Below are 19,673 nucleotides of genomic sequence, written 5' to 3'. Positions count from 1 at the left end.
CACCGGACCGATAGTTGTCGACTTTGACAAGTATCGAGTCTATGTAAATACAATGGCTTAGTGTGTCCCAAGTCCGAATATGTTACAAAAGTTTAACTAACGATTCAATCAAACAAATTAAACAAATCTATTAATTCTTAAAATAAATTTGAAAAGTAATTACTCCTATTTTTTTCCCGGGTCAGTACCGTAGAACGGGGTGAAAGTCAAAAATAGCAAAATTTACAAGTGATAATTGAAAAATAGCCGCAATTTCAAAAGTAATCGAAATTTAGCCACTTTTCATATAAAGATAAATATGAACGAAAACATTGTTCAAAATCTGGAAAATATTCCAACATACTGGAGTTCGAATTTTTTACATGTGAACTTCCAGCATAATATATTGGAGTTACAGTATATTTATACTGGAACTCCATCATAATATATTGGAGTTATAGCAATATATACTGGTCCAGCATAATATGCTGAAAGTTCATACACATGTGCCCAAATTTTCAGTATATTATGCTTCAACTTTTCGTGTGATGGAGTTTCAGCATAATATGCTGAAAGTTCATATACAAGTGCATTAATTTCCAGTATATTATGCTAGAACTTTTCGTATTGTAATAAAATAGTGACTATTTTTTAATGACTATGTAAATGCTGGCTATTTTTCAATTATCAGTCCGAAAATTAGCTAATACATGGTTGTTTTACATTAGAACGCCGACAAGGCCCATTATAAGAGAAACCAGAACCCGATATCGATCTCATGCTAACTTCAATTCCCCAAATTAGGGATATCAATTTCCCCAAAACTCATCTGCCAAAACTTATTGTTCCTTTCAGAGATCTAAACCAATCAAGTTATGGGAGGTCATGGAGGTTTGAACATTCTCCCACAGAAGCGATGGAACGTATACAACTACGAAAACCGCGAGAAAGTAAAGCGAGACGAGGAAGCCGCAGCTAAAGAGGAACAGCTCAAGCAGGAACAATCTCGCAAGCGCGACTCAGAATATCGCCTGGAGCAGCTCCGTCAAGCGCGTGGCTTATTATCATCGTCGTCGAATCACGTCAAAAAATCGTCGTCAGGACAGAAATCGCCGGAGAAGAAACCGGAACCATCAAAATCGGCGGAGGAGAAACGTGGAAAATCGGATTCTAAGCACATCAATTTATTCGAAGGGATTCGAATCTTCGATCCAGTTAAAAAAGTAGAAGAAGATGAGGAGAAAAACGGAAGGAATAATAATAAGAGGATTAAGAAAGAGCAAGCGCCTAGGGTTATTACTGCGGAGGATGAGAAGTATAGGTTAGGATATGGAATTGTTGGTAAAGGAACGAAATTGCCTTGGTATATGGAGAATAAAACGAGAGATGATGATGAAAAGAGTGACGAAGATAATGATAATGATTATTATTCGAAGCCTGTAAAAAAGAGTAATGGAGGAAAAAAGACGGTGGAGGAATTGCGAGAAGAGCGGTTAAAGAGGGAGAGGAAGGAGAAGGAAAGAGAAAAGGCTTTGTTAATGGAGAAGAGTCGAAGAGATGGAGGATTTTCGCGGTTAGAGAGGGAGAGGAAGGGGAAGGAAAGAGAAAGACCTTTGTTAATGGAGAAGAGTCGAAGAGATGGAGGATTTTCGTGACGAAGATGAGGTGGGTATCAGAGTCGGATCCAGGTTTTAAACTCAATTCGTTCAGCCTATAAGGTTCTTTGCTCTAAACTCATTATACATCTAAATTTAAGGGTTCAGAAGCTAATATTTATTAAATTTTTAGTGGTTTTCTCATGTATATTTATGTTCTATATCAAAAGTACTGGTTCAGTTGAAATTTTAGTGGCACATCAAAGTTGCTAATGAGTTGTTCGTATCATTGCTTGTTTGTTTTACAATTCGTTGATGTTTTTCAATGTAATGAGCTATAAATTTCTGGTGAGACTGTGTTGTTTGTTCTCGAGTTTTTGGTTGTAGTTCAGGTTACATTTTAATTATATATTTTAACATTTTCCTGAGTTTCATGCGTTTCCATTTTCCTCAAGCTTGTACACGATTTTTCAGTTAGTAGAAGTTTTGGCACTTGGGTGGTGGTTTAGGTTCAGAATTAGGTTAGTTAGAACTGAGAAGTGATAAAGATAAAGTACTCTCTACTCTAGAAGAATTGCTGACAAGACTACTGAGCAAACTCTGAAGTATTTTCCATCATGTGTCTTCTGGTTTTGGAACGCTTTATAGAGGTAAAGAATTAACCCATGCTTCAGATTTCTCGTAGGATGTTACCGTATTTTATTTGGATTTCATGGACTTCTATTGGAGCTCTAAGTCCGCCTAGGCTTTGCAAGGTTTATTGTGTGGTGACCCAGTGTAAGAATGGGTAAGACTGTAAATATCAAAGGCTTTACCAAAAATTGACGGTTGATCTTGGTATTAATTTAAATGGAATTTCTTTAAGATTGGTTAGTTCCTCGACTGTTAGACACAGATTTGCAGTGAGAAAACCTGTTAGTCTTGTATCAATTAGTCTGGGAGAGTAATTTCCCTTTTTGAGACCTCTTTTAATCTCATCAGGATTTTTTCTACTTGAAATATTTGTATAAAATTCAACTAGAATACTGTCTAACATTTTGATATAGCTTAAGTTACAGGATCAGGATGAGTCAAGAATGGAACATACTTTTTGTTCTTTTAGATATTGATTTTTGTATTTCCTAAGCACTCTTGAAGTGTATCAAAACAGTGTTGTGTACTCGATCAGGTGAGGGAGAGATTGTGGGTTGTTTTTTTTTGGGGTGGGATTTTCTTAGGAGTACAATTTGTGTTTGAGAATGATGAAAATTTGCATACATCTGCATCTCATTTTGTACAAAAAGGGGGAGATGGAAGGAATTAATGCATTTCTAAATGGGGATCATTTGAGCAACTGCAAAGCCTGGTGGTTGGTGAAATCTCTGGCTGAATAGAGATTGTTTTCCTTTGTTAAAAGCTGGAAACTTTCTTTACCTTTTTGTATTTATTTTCCTCTCGGTTTTTAACTATATATTTTGCAATACTTTGGGAGCTGGGGAATCATCATGCATGACTGCTCTTCGTTTCTGTATGTCTTCATGCAGGGCGATGAACACAAACGAAGTGGATCTGTTGTACTTTCTGCGAGCTCTTTGAGGAAAAAGCATGGCTGGGTGCAGTTTTATTCTTGAATATGTCTATTTTCTCGCGTCGTCTCTATTTTAGTTTGGCAAGCGCTTGATGTTTAATGCGAGAGTCCATTTCCTGTACGGATAGCAAATCATATGGCGAGGAAACTGCATGCAGTTCGGTTCGAGAGGCCTGATTGACATGAGATGGATTATGAGATTCTTGCTTCGCCTGGGAAATTGTTTCTGAAAGTCAAAAACCAGTCCTACCCCCCCAGCTTCCCCGAAAAAGATGGTCGTAAAAGTGCCTCTGACCCGGCGGATCCGTGCTTCGCTTTGTGTACATGTTGTCATCCATGTTATTAAGTGAAAAATGAAGTGTTTTGCTTACAACAGTCTTAAAATGAAATCCATAATTCGTTTTTGTGCAGTCTCTACTCTCTATGGAGAAGCATTTCAGTCCTGTATGGAGAAGCACACGAAATGCCGACTTATATTTCGACTGATATTGTTATAGATCTGATTCTGAAAATTCTGTTTTTACTATTCACTTTGCTGTTTGTCAACATGTAGAAGCCATGGATTTGATATTGTGAGCATGATGTCGGAATTACTTGAGCTTGCCCCTCTATGAGTTCTTTGGTTTCCACCTTCTTTTCCTTTTTCTTTTTATAACCGTATATCTCTCAAAGCCAACGGCGCACATTTCAAAACTTGGTGGAGAGTTTGAACCTGCGACATGTGTTAAACTCACACATCACTCTCGGCGCTCTTACTACTGGACCAATGTCTGGGGCTGTTTTCTTTTCATCTTTCATTTCTGTAAAATAATCTTGGATGCGTTTGAGGCTTTGTCGCTTTGAGCCCCAATGCCAATTAGACTGACATATTGTCCAATCAGTACGGTGGGTTTCTGTAGCTGGCTTTTCACAAACCAAAAGAAATTTAAGGAAAATTGGAAGATAATTTCATTCAGTTTTGTGTTAGAGAAATGACCTTTTTTTTCCTTCTGATGAAGAACATGCCATACACGAGTGGAACCTTCTACCAATGTCCTAGGAGAGAAGGCTAAAACTGATTTCGTGGTCAATGTGTCGTATAATTTGGAGAATACATATGTTCTACATATTGGACCTTGAGATAGGGGCCAAGGGAGCCTGCTGCTAATTATTATTTGGTTAGTTGGCGGCATTACATAAATAATACTGTTGCTGAAAGAGTAAAGAGGTAGCCCTTTCTTATAGTATTATAATCTCTTACTAGTAGCTGTTAACCTGTTTCACGGACTAAATAAATTATGGTAGTTCCCATACAGATAAAATAAACAAAGCTCCGTCTTTGTCTGAATGTCAGCACCTAGTATTATTAGCATTTGAATACAAGTATTTGATGGGAACGTGAAGACCACCTTCAGGTAAAAAGGGGAAAGTTCGTTATTGGTGGCCATAACATGCCAAATTCTTACCCAACTAGTCCTCATTACTCTCAATCTGCCAGTTTTAAACGCATTTATCTTAATTCTTAACCTTGTAATCTGGAACACAAAGGAGGGATTGTAATAAATGATTGTTCTATTTAGTTATACTTTGGATGTATTAGAGTATGTGTTGAAAGTGATTAGTTAGGATAAGTTAGAAGGTATTAATATATATATGTTGACCAGGCTGTGTAATACAATTAGCCCATTAGGCTAACAACTCTCTTCCTTTAAATCATTCATCACAATTATCAGAGGAAAATCTCAGGAGCAACAGCATGGATAAAAGTCAAAAGCAGACTCTGTTAAATGTCGCTAAGCTTAAGCTTCCTTCGGTAGGTTCTTAATTATGACTTTTCCTTTCATTATCTTGGTGTTTTAGCAAGGGAAAGTCATGTTTTCAGAATAATATATGATGGGGACTTCTCTTTTTGGCAACATCAATTCATGGTGTTTAGGCTTGTTTAGTTTCTTATGAGGATTGGTGATATTAGTTTCAGGTAGTGGTGGTGAATGCAAATCTGGGATGCACACATTGCAGAGGCAGAATATCTCAAGTCATCTCAAAGATAACAGGTGAGAAAGAGTACTCTTCCCATAATAATTGTTTGTTTGGCAGTGTTAGCTATGACGGAAGTCACTTTCCATTGAAAAAAATACTCCACATCAAAAGTGTTTTCGAGGAGGAAGTGATTTTCTGGTATTTGGTTACTGAAAGACATTTTCCATCAAAGGGACACGGTGCACAAAATATCCCGTTTTGGGGGAGGGCTGCCCCAAGGGGTGTGATGTAGGCAGCTGACTTATTCTACGGCTCGAACCCGTGACCTATAGATTACACGGAGACAACTTGCATGTTGCTCCAAAGCTTCCCTTCCATCAAAGAAATTACAAATACGAATGTGCATAAAGTTTTGAATTTTAGTAACTTTGACTAAACTTGGCAGGGTTGAGGGAGTATACAATAGATGTTGGGAGAAAGCAAGTGATTGTTAGAGGAGATGTTAGAAAACATCACCAGGAAAAACATGGTGGGGTAAAGAGCCACATGATCAACGAGAACCATAGCCGGGTTTTCGCATTCTTGTTTAGTTTACTGAGATTCCGTTGGATCACTACAAAGAAGATGGCTGATTAATCGAATGAACAAAGAGTGACTTATCTTAACAAGAACTTGAATACATATTCTTTTTAAGTGTTTATTTGTTGGAAATCTTGTGTTCCCATTTGATTACTATGATTTTCTCCTTTTGTTTTCATGTATAAAAAACCAGTTTCTTTATATTCTGTCCCCTATCTTTATTGGCTATTGCAGTTAAGCGATCTCCTAAAGCAGGTGTGTTTCCTTGCTAATTGACTAGCAAAAGGAAAAAAAGAACAAAAAAGACTTCCAGATAAGAAAAACATGAATCAGTTCAACAGTTAACTAAATAAAACACTTTTGTTAACAAATATGGAGAAAGGCAGTGCTGCTCAAGTTCTAAAAGAAGATCTAATATAGTAGTGGATCTTTATTGATAGTTCATCTCCATGGAATAAAGCCGATCAACATAAACTCATCTATGCAGCATAAAAGGGCATCTGGTGCACCAAGCTCTCACTATGAGCGGGGTCCGAGGAAGGGCCGGACCACAAGGGTCTATTGCACGCAACCTTACCTTGCATTTCTATAGGAGGTTGTTTCCACATATCGAACCCTTGACCTCCTAGTCACATGACAACAATTTAATCAATTATGCCAAGTTTCCCGTTCATTGGCGTTCTAAGTATACATCAAATGTTGTTCGCTCAAGAGAAGTACTAATCGATGAACAACAAACAAAATTTAAAATCTGCTAGTACTATGATTCAAGGTATACACAAGAAGTATCATTTTTCTCAAAATATTTGCAATCCCTCCCCTAATTTTTAGAAATTCTAACAACCATCATCTAGCATTGACATTTGAGCAAATATTTTCCCAAATCCTATAAGGGGCAGCCCAATGCACTAAGCTCTCGCTATGAGCGGGATTTGGGGAAGGACCGGAACACATAGGTCTATTGTACGCAGCATTACCCTACATTTCTGCAAGAGGCTGTTTCCATGGCTCGAACCATGCAGCAACTTGACCAGCTACGCCCAGGGGCGGATTTACAGGGAGGGGTATGGGTTCACGTGAACCCATGCTCCCCTCAGTTAACTGCATATAGCACTGTAATTTTTCTGATATTATACTTAATTAGATCCACCATGCGCAAGATGCCACTTTGATACGTTGGTGAGTGTGTTCCCCTTTGATAGTCCAGGTTAGGGGTTCGAATCTCAAGTCTTTTCTTTTTCTGTTTCGTCTTCCTATTCCTTCTATTCTTTTTTGATTTCATTTTGTTGTTCTTCTTTTATTGTTTTATCTTTTCTTTATTTTATGTTTATTCTTTTTTTTTTTTTTTTGGTTCATTCTTGAGTTTTAACATTCCTAAAAAATTAAAATTCACCTCTCCTCCTTACCTCTCTTTCTATAGTCATCCTCTAACTAATTTCTTTATCATTTCTCTCATTTATATTTTCCTTCAAATTTTTCTTTAATTTGTGAAGTGAGTTTTCTTCAAATAACGATGCTATTATTAATTATTTTTAAGGTATAAAAATAATTGTAAACGAAATAATATTTCCTTGTGATAATATTATTAACCATGGTTTGTTCGGTAAGTTGTTATATCACAATTTTGATGGAGTCAAGCTAGACGGTCCATCGGTATTATAATGCACCCATACTCTTAAAATCCTAGATACGTTTTCTCGCTACGCCAATGCTCCTTTCCCCCAAATCCTATAAATATTTCATAAATGAAGTCTAAGGATTACATCAACAAAAAAGAAAACAAAAGTAGAAACTCAAAGCTATCAATCTTCTCCCATCTCACCTTTAACTACCATTTTAAGAATACCATCTTTGATTTGTGCTTCAACCTTCTCAGCTTTACAGCAATCAGTCTTAAACTCAAGACTCCCTCCATATTTCCTCCCTGATTTCTCAGTTTCCAACTCAATTTCTCCTTTCCCAGTAAAGTAAACAGTGTTGTTCTCTAACCATACCTTAATCCCATCTTCACTAACACCAGGCATTGCCACTCTCACAAGTATTCCATCCTTCATATTATCCACTTCTAGCACGTTCGGAGGTCCAGCTGACTGAAATGGGTTCTCCATTTTGATATCTTGCGGAGCACCCTTTACCATAACTGCAAATAATAACGGGAATCAAAAAACACAACTTTGATAGGAATAAATAAATGGTAAAACTACAGCGGCTCAATCCCAAACTAATTAGGATTGACTACATGAATCATGTATAGCTATTTTTTTTAAAAAAAGAGAGAAATCCCTAGGGTAAGTGGCAATAACTTCGCCTCTATCCTTTTCTACATAAATACCAGGTTTTTGTTGTCTCCAACAGGGTCTAGACCAAAGCCCTAGGCTACATTTTTGGTTTATTTTCGTTCCACTTTAATGACAAATTAGCAATATTATCCAAATCGAACACTAACTTCTATACTATTATCAATCTCTTACTAAACTAAAAAGAGTCTGGGCGTAATTTAATGTGTCAATAATCAACTAGTTAAACCCAAAATATTTACCTAATATAATTGTGCAAATATCGCATAATATAAAATGATAAATAAACAGATGAATCGGTTACTTGGGTCTGGAGACTTCTTCTCTTCTTTGCTCATGGAATCTGAATCCGAGGTGGTAGTGGAGGAAAAAAAGCGTGTGATTGAAGGTGGCGCGGTGGTAAAATGGGATTTGGGGCTGAGTAATTTGAACAGTGTTGAAACTCCGGCTGCTTTTCTCAGACTTAGAGCCATTGAAGAAGTCATAATTGATGAACAAGAGAGTGGGTGTTCGATTTGTGCTTTTCTCAATCAATCAAGGTTTTAGAGGTGTTTTTGGCAATGAAATGGTGTACTTGGATCTGGTTTTTGCCTAGGCCGCTAAGTTCAGTCCTATTAGCTTCGCTTAGGACCATTAGGCCCATTTGTATAAAAAAATTGCAGAATACACTTTTGGAGTGGTTTTAACTTTTTGACGAGGGATAACACTTATTAAACTTAAATAAAATAAATAAGGACAAAAATTCAAGACTATCGAGCTATTTTTGTAGACATTTCATACACCAATTTGGAAAATTGAGTGGTAGCTCATTGGTACGATATCCAATTTACATTTTAAAGGCTTCACAAAAACAAGGCATCTATTTTGACCCAGCACAATTATTTACACCTCATGTCTCAAGATGTTAGCCATCAGGTTTATTTTGCAATATTATCATATTGATTCTTTTAAGCTACTCTGCTACTGTAACTTGTTATGACTTTGTTTGTATGGCTTTTTATGTGGAAAATGTTTCAAATCTTGAATTTATTGACTTTTGATGAATGTCTGTATTCTCCACCCCGAGTCTGTAGTTCTAATCTCTTCAAGATATGTTAAAGGTAGATTATTTGTGAAACATTACCTGGTGTTGCCAATTAACAAGATTCACTACTCACCTTACAGCTTCAGTGGGTAACTTCTTCCTAGATTCTAGTTCTTATTGCTGTTGGAAACCCAATTCATTTGACCTTTTTGTCTTACCCATGTTGTAGTATGCATCTTATACTAGATCTTTTGTTGAAAGAATCAAAGCAGCGCAGATATAAGTGGTGACGAGTTTGGTGATATGATTGTACGGTGTAGTAGTAAAATATGTATAAACCTTAGCGTCAAGACTTGTACCAAATGTTGATAAGAGCAACTGACTAATATTTGGGATAGAAATGTGATGAACTAGCAAGTTTCACCTCAGCCTCCAAAACCAAAAAACTTGAATGATGTACTACTATAAATTAAAATCCCCTGAAAAAGGCAAACATTTAGGAGAGGAAGGCAAAAAGAAGATCTCTTCAACCAATGCACTCTAACAAGTTGCAAGTTCAGATCTTCTAATAATGAGTTAAAAAATAACACTTAGTTGTGTGCTTTGCATTCATAAGAAAACCAGAAAAAGACCCATATAGATAGTATTTGAGCACAATTCAATCTATAAAATGATTGAGTTTGCATTCAGTAAACCTAGCCAAGGCCTTAGAAGAGAGAAAGAAGCCATTGAGATGGTAGCTAATAACTGAACTTTAATCAATATTTAACAAACACTTCTAGATACATCCATGTTCGATTGTTTCAAACTTGTAGAGTTGTTGCAAGACCAAACATAAGCAAACATGTTTGAATAAGAACATTAGCTGATTTTCACTATGTTAATTGTGGAATAACAAGTTTATGAAGAGAAGCTTTCATTTTTGTAAAAGCAAAGTGTTTGCAGTACTAATACCTGAAGTACTAAATCATGTTCAATAACACAAAAGATTTCCAAAAGAAACCAGTCTTCTATGTTAAGTATTCAAAAAGTACTTCAATATATATTATGCCTAAGCAGAAGTAACCTATGCTACCTCAAGTACATAGGACTTGAGGGTGCATTGCCTGTCTTTCCTCATAACACTTTAAGCCTGCCGAAGTTAGAGGGCTCAAAACACTTAGTAACAAAACTTTCCAATGACATAATCTAAAACAAGCATATAGCAGCACAACACACAAGGGAATTCTAATCAACATGTCGTCATCCTCTCAGTGAGGTGAGGACACCAAATCAAGCTAAACGAGTAATTGCTATCACAAAATCCGTAGAGTTACTAAAAATTCAACAGCAAATTAAAGTAGTTCCAAAACGACTCAGCAAGAGTTGATTTTTCAATATCTAAGAAGGTATCTGTACGCAAGTACTTTTAATAATCTTCTATCTATACTTAACTATCCACCTAATGAGACCAATGACATGATATTCCTAAGCAGACTTACTTAACTTTTATCTCATAAGAGCCAGTCACCTTCTGAGAAGTCTTGGACTTGGGTATTACCATCCTAAGAACACCATTCTTCATCTCAGCTTCCATATACTGAGGCTGAAACGAATTCGAGCAGATCTCAATGTTGGCACTGTAAGTTCTTCCACTGTCCTCATGCTCAGACTCCTTCTTTCCATCACCTTTTATGCAGATATTCCCATATTCAACCCACACCTTCACATCTTCTTTATCAATACCCGGCATTTCCATCCTCACAAACATTCCCTCATCCACATTCTTCGCCTCGTATGACCCTCGAGGTCCAGAAATTTGGAACGGGTTTTCCATGTACTGATCAGATGCACCTTCACATAATATAAAAAAAAATACCAAAATCATCACACATTTCTAAACATAAAATCAACTTTTTGAGACATTGTAAAAAAGTTTAACATCGGGTCTTCAATTTGAGTCCGAGTCAACAAAATATTTTTCAGGTACTTACCCAACAAACAAATTAAGTCGCACGTAAGAATGGCGATACAAATAAAAATAAATAAATAAAAGGTTCTCATCAATTAAACTTTTTGGTGAACAACTATTATGCCTCAATCTCAAATAAATTTGGGTCGGCTGTATCAATCCTCATTGACACGTCACTCTATTTAAACTCATCTCATCCGAATATTATGCTAATAATGCAAATAAAAAGTATTAGTAGAACTCATGTCATGCTTATTATGTAAACACAATAAAAAATACAGCAATAGAAGTTCTTAAGCGATAATATATCTAGCAGCAATTACAAACTGAAAGGTTTAAACGGAAAGAACCATAACACCGTGTTGAAATGGTTCTCCGTATATTGATCCCGTACACCTTCAGGAAATATGAAACCACCAAATCAACCAACAATTCTGAATTGAAAATGACAAACGTAATCCTGATATAACATAAATAATTTAAGATGGTCCGCTCTCTAATAATTATCCTTTTATTAAAATATTCAACACAATTTAACGTGAATAAGTAGAGATTTGCATTACAGTCACACCAATACTTGTTAATATAGAAAGTTCACTTCGTAAAACGTGTTACAGACATAAAATAATAAAATAAAAAGGATCGAAATTATGCAAAATGAAATTGGGTTAAAATAAAGAAAGAGAAAACGACGATATATACCACGTTGAATAGGGAACTGATCAGAGCGAGGAAAAGAACCTCCAAGTGCATTGATAGTAAAGCTTTCTTCGTTAGAGTCCACAACGGAAACATGACTACTCTTATAGCTCAGAAAACGAGATGTTAACGGCGCAACGGAAACAGTACGGCCTGTATTAAGGAAGTTGGAGAGAAGGGTTGATGAAGAGTTCAATCTCTGTAAAGCAGTGCGAAACGCCATTTTTGCAGCAAATCAAGTTTTCGCAGTTTTCTTCTCACCCAAGCAGGGGATTTTCTAGAGGTTAATTATGCAAATAGATTTTCTTGACGTTCAAACCAAATGTGACTTGGAGGGGTAAAATGGACTTGTTCCTTTTTTATTTTATTTTAACCGAATGTATACTCTTCTTGGTATGTAATTGGGATAATTACTTGGAACTTCATCAAATGTAAATGAAATAAGACCAACAATTGAAACAAATTGTAAAAAGTTTCAGAATAAAAGTGAGTGCATAAATTACTTTGTCGAAACTAAAATATAGATTAGATATTGAAAAGTAAAGAATATACCACCGAAACTTATACGGTCTAAAGGTATGGTAGATATTCACCCACATAATGGGTGTTCATATAAAAGCAATTCTAACTTATTATGATCAAATGATTTAACGAAGTAAAAATTAACAATCGTTAATATAAGTGAATATGCAACTGTGTATGGATTCAATTCTCATTATTTCCTTCGCTTTATCCTCTTATCTTTTTGTTTTTCTCTATTCCTTTTTATGTCCCATTTTTTTAAATTTGTTTCCAAAAATATATTTTTATTTTAAAAATAATTTAACTTTTAATGAGATAAATTTATAGTCATAAAATTGTTATGACTTGTATAAGATCACTAATTCAAAAAAAGTTCAATTCCTTCTTAAACATAGTACATAATTAAACACCAACTTGGAATATGGAATCCTTCTATCAAGGTTTGCTCCTCAAAGTAGTCCCTTCTTATCTACCAGAAGGCATAGTGAGCGTAGTTGATTGTTTGTGAATTATGTAAGTGTATTTCACTATTTCCTTCAAAAGATAGATTATACCTATCAATATATATACAAAGATAGAGAATAATTCAAAAGTGTATCTCTAAGATTATGGTTTTTACCCACAATCTTTGACTATATCTGTAATGACCCGGACGATCGTTGTGAGTATTATAACCCCGTTCTCCCATTTACTGCTCAATTTATGCTTTATAGTTATTTTATGACTTATCGGGCTAGTTGGTTCGGGTCAGAAAGGAATTCGGAATGAAATGAGATACTTAATCTCATAATTGAAAATTTAAGTTAGAAAAGTTGACCGGATATGGACCTATATGTAAACGACCTCGGATTTGAATTTTTATGATTCCAATAGCCCTGTATGGTGATTTTGGAATTAGGAGCGTGTCCGGAAAATTATTTGGAGGTCTGTGGTGGAATTAGACTTGAAATGCCGAAAGTTTAATTTTTGGGAAATTTGACCGGGGAGGTTGACTTTTTGATATCGGAGTTGGAATTTGATTCTGAAAATTGAAATACCCCCGTTATGTTATTTATGACTTGTGTGCAAAATTTGAGGTCAGTCGGACGTGATTTGATAGGTTCCGGAGTCATACGTAGAAATTAAAAATTTCAAAGTTCATTAGGCTTGAATTGGGGTGTAATAGTGATTTGAGGGTTCGACTAAGTTCGTATGATGTTTTAGGACTTGATGGTATGTTTGGTTGAGGTCCCAGAGGGCTCGAGTGAGTTACGGGGGGTTAACGAATCATTTTTAGCCTTGGTGAGATTGCTGATATTTGTTGCTGCCTTCTTCTGGTTTCCATATATGCGATCGCATACGTCCACCCGCGATCGCGTAAGCTATTTGGTGCAGGGGTGATTTTTGTTCTATCCGGTCGCAGAGGAAGGGACGCGATCCATTACGTGTATTAAGCTGTGCTTCGAGAACGCGTGGATGAGGTCGCGTTCGCGTAGAAGGATTTGAGCAGAAGATGAGGGGAGGAGATTGCTCTACGCGATCGCGTAGGTCTGACCGCGTTCTCGTAGGTTTGAGAGGCAGTGTTACGAGTTCGCGTGGAGTCAACCGCGTTCACATAAGGCCAAATTTGGGGGTAGTCTCTTTTGTGCTACGCGATCGCGTGATATAATCCGCAATCGCATAGAGTCAATTTTTGGCAGTGGAAGTGTGTGCATCGCGATCGCGTGACTTGGTTCGCGATCGCATAGAAGAGAGGTCTCGACAAAGAGTTTAAGTTAAGAAAAACGGATTGGAGCTCGGGAAGAGGCGATTTTCGAGAGTTTTTCGAGGAAAACAACGGGGTAAGTATTCTTAGCTCAATATTGGTTAAATTATCCGAATCCATGATTGTTTTTATCATTTGATTGGTGAATTAAGTTGGAAAAGTTTGAAAACACTCTTAGTTTAAATTGAAGATTTGAGGGTCGAGTTGGGGTCGGATTTTCGTAAAATTGGTATGGCTAGACTCGTGGTTGAATGGGCTTTCAGATTTTGTAACCTTTGTCGAATTCCGAGATGTGGGCCCCACGAGCGATTTTTGAGCTAAATTTTGGATTTTTATGAAAAATTAGTATTTTCTTATGAAATTAATTTCAATGAATTTTATTGACTGAAACAAATTATTTATGGCTAGATTCGAGGCGATTGGAGGCCAATTCACGAGGAAAGGATATTGCAGAATAAGAATTTCACGGCTTGAGGTAAGTAACGATTTTAAATCTGGTCCTGAGGGTATGAAACCTTAGAATTTTATGTTATGTAAATATTTTGGAGGTGACGCACATTCTAGGTGACGTGCGCATGGGCGTGCACCGAGGGGATTATGACTTGGTCCGTCCCGTGGAAACTGTAAAGTTGAATAACTTGTTGTTAGCTATGTGCTCTCTATGTGTTGTAAAAATTTGACTATAAGTCATGCTAGAAACCATGTTTAGGCTATATGATGGTACTATTGGGACCCACAGAGGTCGTGTACATGTTAAATTATCTGCTAAAAATTATTATTTTGTACTCAGTCACAACTTACTTGATTATTTTATCTCAGTCTCTATTATTCATTATTTGATGTATCATATCATTGTTGTTTGGGCTGATTTTATGATTTGTTGTGAGCTCGAGAGACTGGAGAGCTTTATGACTGAGTGAGGCCGAGGGCCTGATTGTGAGATATTATACCACATCACGTGATTTGGCCGTGCAGCACGTGAGTTGACCGTGCAGATCCTTATATTATACTATAGCACGTGAGTTGGCCGTGCGGATCCAGATATTTATATTATAGCACGTGAGTTGTCCGTACAGATTATAGCGCTTGGGCTGTAGGAGTCCCTCCGGAGTCTATACACCCCCTAGTGAGCGCGGGTACCCATTGAGTGTGAGTGCTGAGGGCTGGAAGCCCAGTGAGAGATTATTGTCCAGAGAGGTTGTACTTGTTTTTCATTGGTTGATGCACTTAGTTGCTATCTGTTGTTGTGGTGAAATTTTTGAAAAATTCTATATCCGGATTACATGAACTTGAATTGTATAAAATTGATTTGATTTAAACTGCTAGATTTGAAAGCATGTCCATTCTTGTTGGAATTACTGAAAGTGAAATATAACTATGTAGCTCATCACTATCTTCAGTTCCTTATTTATTATTGTTACTTGCTGAGTTGGTTGTACCCATGCTACACCGTGCACTATATGTGTAGATCCAAGTGTGTATGAGCACGAAGATTGTTGAGTCCAGGCCTGGTTGAGTTTCAGAGACTGCAAGGTAGCTGCAAGTGTCCGCAGGACCTTGTTACTCCTTTCACATTTCTTTCCATTTTGTACTGATATTTAGATATTGGCTGTAATAGTTTTAAATACTTAGACGCTCATGACTTGGTGACACCCCGATATTTGGGGTTCTTTTTCCGCACTTTATTCCAAATTTGAGTTTAACTTTGATTTTATGAAAAGTTCCTGATATGGAAAGCCTTACTTTACTTTTATATTTAGTTTGGAAGTATTTTTGGGAAGGTCGGCTTGTCTAGTATCACCGATAGGCGCCATCGCGACGTGTTAGATTTTGGGGTCGTGACAATACCATCAGACATAATCTAACATACAATCTAACATTGAAATACTTTCTGACAAGATCTAAGTCTTAACACTCCCCCTCAAGCTGGAGCGTACATGTCATATGCTCTAAACTTGCTACAAATGTATTCAATCCGAGCCCCTATAAGGGACTTAGTAAGAACATCTGCCAATTGGTCATTTGAACCGATGAAGCTAGTGACAATGCATCCGAACTCAATATTCTGCCAAATAAAATGAAAATCCACCTCTATATGTTTCGTCCTTTAATGAAAAACTAGATTTGAAGCAATATGAAGGGCAACCTGATTGTCGCATATAAGCTCCATCTGTTTGAACTCAACACATTGTAACTCTTGGAGGAGTTGTTTCAACCAAATAAGCTCGCATGCAGCGAGGGCCATAACTCAATATTCTGCTTCTGCACTAGATCTTGCAACAACATCTTTCCTTTTACTTTTCCAAGAAATTAGATTTCCCCTGATAATGACACAATACCCAGAAGTAGAGCGTCTATCTGACGGAGAACCTGCCCAATCAGCATCAGAATATCCAACAATGTTTGTGTGACCTTTGTCTTCATGTAATAGTCCTTGTCCTGGAGCTTTTTTGATGTATATTAGAATGCGAATTACTGCGTCAATGATCTTTACATGGAGCTTGGAGAAACTAACTAACCACACTTACTTCAAATGAAATATCAGGTCGTGTGATAGTAAGATAATTCCGTTTACCGACCAGTCTTCGATATCTGCCAGGATCTTCTAATGGCTCCCCCTGTTCAGGGACGAGTTTGACATTTGGATACATAAGAGCGTCAATAGGTTTGCAGTTTAACATACATGTTTACTCAAGTATTTCCAAAGCATATTTTCTTTGTGAGATAGTGTAGCACCCCGGAAAATTTTTAAGTACTTAAACGCTATTAAGAAAGTTGATGTGCGCTAATTATATTATTTTATGTGCAGACGAGGATTATTAATATGATGGATATCAATTGGATATGATAATAAGTGTACTAGGAATATTATAAGTGATGTGGGGTCTATGGATAGCCCTAAGTCCAAGTCAAGTTGGAAATTTCATGATAGACTAAAGTTGCAAATGAGTACGCACAAGATCAAATTTTCGACGAGAATATCTACATATATATAAGTGGTTATGTGATGTAAAACCTATAAAATGAAAGATATTCGAGTTTAGTTTCTAACTCTTTAAACCGTTTGTCATTTGGACATTCCTACAAGAAGTTATGACCAAATTACCAAAGGCTGGCAGAGGAGTCTACGGATGCGAAGCATCCGGGGCCGCGTCCGAAAGAAAGACTGGCAGTGAAGTATTGCCATAACATCCAGGTCCGCATCCGAGCTTCGAAGATAAGTGAACTGGGAATGCGAAGCATCCGAGGCCGCATCCGAAACCCAGAAATCTGGGCCTATGAATACAAGGTCGGGGGAGGAGAGTATTTTGAGTATTTGGGGTTAGGGTTCTTAAGGTGAAGAGGCGATTTTAAGCTCAAATCAAGTCTTATCAACCAAGGTAAGTTATTAATGATATTTTAGGTTGATTTTTACTCAATATACATGAGTTCTAACATCATTCTTGCATCCAAATGCTAGATTTCATCATCAAATCCTCAAGAACACAAAAATTACCAAAGTTGTGATTTTTCAAGATTGATCTACTAGAGGTAATTCCAATGCTTCAAACTCGTTTATTATGAGTAGTTAGAAGTATTTGAAGCACTTGTTACAAGTTTTAATGGTTGAAATATTGGATTATAAAACTCTAGTTCATGGCATGAATAGTACTTTTGAGAAAATAAGAGAGAAAATGAGTAATAATCTTGGCGATGAAATTGATGAATACAATGAACCTATGGAGTTATTTGTTAGCAAATGTTGGAAGTGATCAACTAAGTAGTCACCCGAATTGTATATTTTGCAAGTGTTAATTATGGAAGATGATGAATATTCACTTGGTGGCAATGGACAATTGATGTAGTACCATTACTGACTTCGAATGGGTATTAAAACATAAAAATGAAGTTGAATGGTCTAGCATGTAAAACTATTTGGCGATTTGAGTTGTTTGAGGCTTATAGCCAACTTATGAGCCATATATGGATATTGATATCTTAGGTCATACTTTGATGTAATTAGGATATCGACTTGTTGGTGATGTTGAGCATTTTAACCAACATTGGAATGATGGTGGAGGATTGAAAGCTTGTGAATGTTAATTAAGCGAAAGCGAGGTAAGTTGATTAAAACTTACTCTTCTTGAGGGACTTTCTCTAAAATCATGTTTCGAGTTGATACTTAAGTTGTTTGCAAATGTGCTTTTGTGCTTGTGGGGACAAACAAGTATGGATTTCTCCATGTACTACAATATTATGTTGCATATGTAGTGTCATGCCGTTTTATAAAATTTTGTTTTAAATCTTGTTGGAAAAATGACACTCAAGGTAAATGTTATAAGTTTTTATTAAAACTTACGTATTGACAAGAGTATACATACTTGAGTGCTAAAGATAAGTTTTCATGAAAAATACTTCTTTTGAGAAATTGACGAACAAAATAGCACCTGTGGTATCTTTTAAAGATTGATGTTAAATTTCTAAAGGCAGCATGTAAAAGGTTTTTTATTTAATTTTTGTCCAAATGATTTAGATTTCTATAAATGCTACTATGAGTTGACATTTGAAGCTACTATGATATGAATCTATTTTTGAAGTATCAAATATTTTGGGAGTTACTTGTGTTCACCGAGATTGACTTCAGATATATTGTGTTCGTTATCATGAAACTATACGTGTCGGTGTAGGCGTAGATGGCGACTTTGTGGTACAGACTACGACATAGTGCTCTCCGTAGAGAGAGTACTATTTTATGCTATTATTAGCGTGGCTGAGTCGATTCGTACGACACTACGATGAGACGACATGAGCAAGTAAGGTATATGATACTTACTGCTAGGTACATAACCTAGTTGACCTTCTTATGTCAGTGATGGTATAATACTCCTAGTGAAAGGTAAGAATGATTTTCTTATGTTTAGGCTTAAGGATCCGGAATTGATTTCAATGACTTAAAGTAAACGAAATAATTTTGTATGATTTTATCCAGAATATTGGATTGATGTAAATGTTTTAAAGGTTTATATTGTGGGTTACATTTCATGTGGTTGTTATTTAAAATAACAAGGGTCATGAATTGATAAAATTTGTTAGTTTTTATATCAAATATTGGTGCATTGTTTTTATAAAGTTTATCCCAAGAACTTAAGTTAGAGAGAGTCTATGACACTTATTGAGTACCGTTGTGGTGTACTCAGCCCTTAGAAGCCTCCTTCCAGGGTCCTGTTTACTTTACATGTTTCAGGATGATGTATGATATGTGGCATGCGGTCAGGCTAGGATGGCTCTCTTTCCGAGGTATTATGAAGCACCACTTTTATTTCGTGGTAACTATCATGTTCTTCCTTATATTATTTAGTTGGAATTGCTCCAACCATTGGTTATATTCTTTGGTATAGAGGCTCCATAGATAGTTGTGAAAGGTTGTAGTAACAGGGTTGTACACGACATACATAAAATTATATTTATTTTACTTAGTCTCATTGTTATTATCATGAAAGGCGTCATGTGTGATTTTGAGTTGGAAAATATTTTATCATTTAACTTGAAAATGTATATGATTTTTAAGGAGCTTCCACAGTTAAATTGGTTTTCATGCATATAATTTGGGTGCATCACATAGTTTGGTTCGCTCGGGTCGGGTAGTGTGTCGGGTGCCGGTCACGTGGTTTTGGTTCGTGACAAACTTTGTATCAGAGCACTAGGTTCTAAGTCGAGTCCTAAGAAGTCTATGGAGCCATGTCAAGTAGAGTCCCTCTTATCGGTGTGTTGCCGGCC

At 36.5% G+C, this 19,673-nt stretch overlaps 3 protein-coding genes across 4 annotated transcripts; 1 reads left to right on the top strand and 2 right to left on the bottom strand.

Moving 5' to 3' along the window:
• The first annotated feature begins 749 nt into the window (after window positions 1-749).
• LOC107808087 (uncharacterized) lies at window positions 750-3,739 on the top strand. Of its 2 annotated transcripts, none has more exons than XM_016632572.2 (2): window positions 750-1,644; window positions 3,098-3,739. In XM_016632572.2, exon 1 carries the CDS (start codon window positions 855-857, stop codon window positions 1,632-1,634), a length of 780 nt encoding a protein of 259 aa, XP_016488058.1. In that variant the 5' UTR covers window positions 750-854; the 3' UTR covers window positions 1,635-1,644; window positions 3,098-3,739. The 2 variants fall into 2 exon arrangements, 1 of the variants encoding a protein (XP_016488058.1); XR_001653053.2 differs by having other exon boundaries at window positions 751-1,697.
• A 3,489-nt stretch (window positions 3,740-7,228) lies between these two features.
• Window positions 7,229-8,605, bottom strand: LOC107808083 (14.7 kDa heat shock protein). The gene is made up of 2 exons (XM_016632564.2): window positions 8,281-8,605; window positions 7,229-7,819 (listed from the first exon to the last, which is right to left on the bottom strand). The coding sequence occupies exons 1-2, from the start codon at window positions 8,459-8,461 to the stop codon at window positions 7,482-7,484; spliced, it is 519 nt and encodes a 172-aa protein (XP_016488050.1). The 5' UTR covers window positions 8,462-8,605; the 3' UTR covers window positions 7,229-7,481.
• A 1,739-nt stretch (window positions 8,606-10,344) lies between these two features.
• LOC107808085 (heat shock 22 kDa protein, mitochondrial-like) lies at window positions 10,345-11,982 on the bottom strand. The gene is made up of 2 exons (XM_016632567.2): window positions 11,654-11,982; window positions 10,345-10,833 (listed from the first exon to the last, which is right to left on the bottom strand). The coding sequence occupies exons 1-2, from the start codon at window positions 11,871-11,873 to the stop codon at window positions 10,478-10,480; spliced, it is 576 nt and encodes a 191-aa protein (XP_016488053.1). The 5' UTR covers window positions 11,874-11,982; the 3' UTR covers window positions 10,345-10,477.
• Window positions 11,983-19,673: the final 7,691 nt, after the last annotated feature.

This window comes from Nicotiana tabacum, chromosome 23 (assembly GCF_000715075.1).
Source record: "Nicotiana tabacum cultivar K326 chromosome 23, ASM71507v2, whole genome shotgun sequence".
Taxonomy (NCBI): Eukaryota; Viridiplantae; Streptophyta; class Magnoliopsida; order Solanales; family Solanaceae; genus Nicotiana; species Nicotiana tabacum.
Note: the sequence above shows the minus strand (reverse complement) of the source record. Positions and strands in the feature narration are given on the sequence as shown.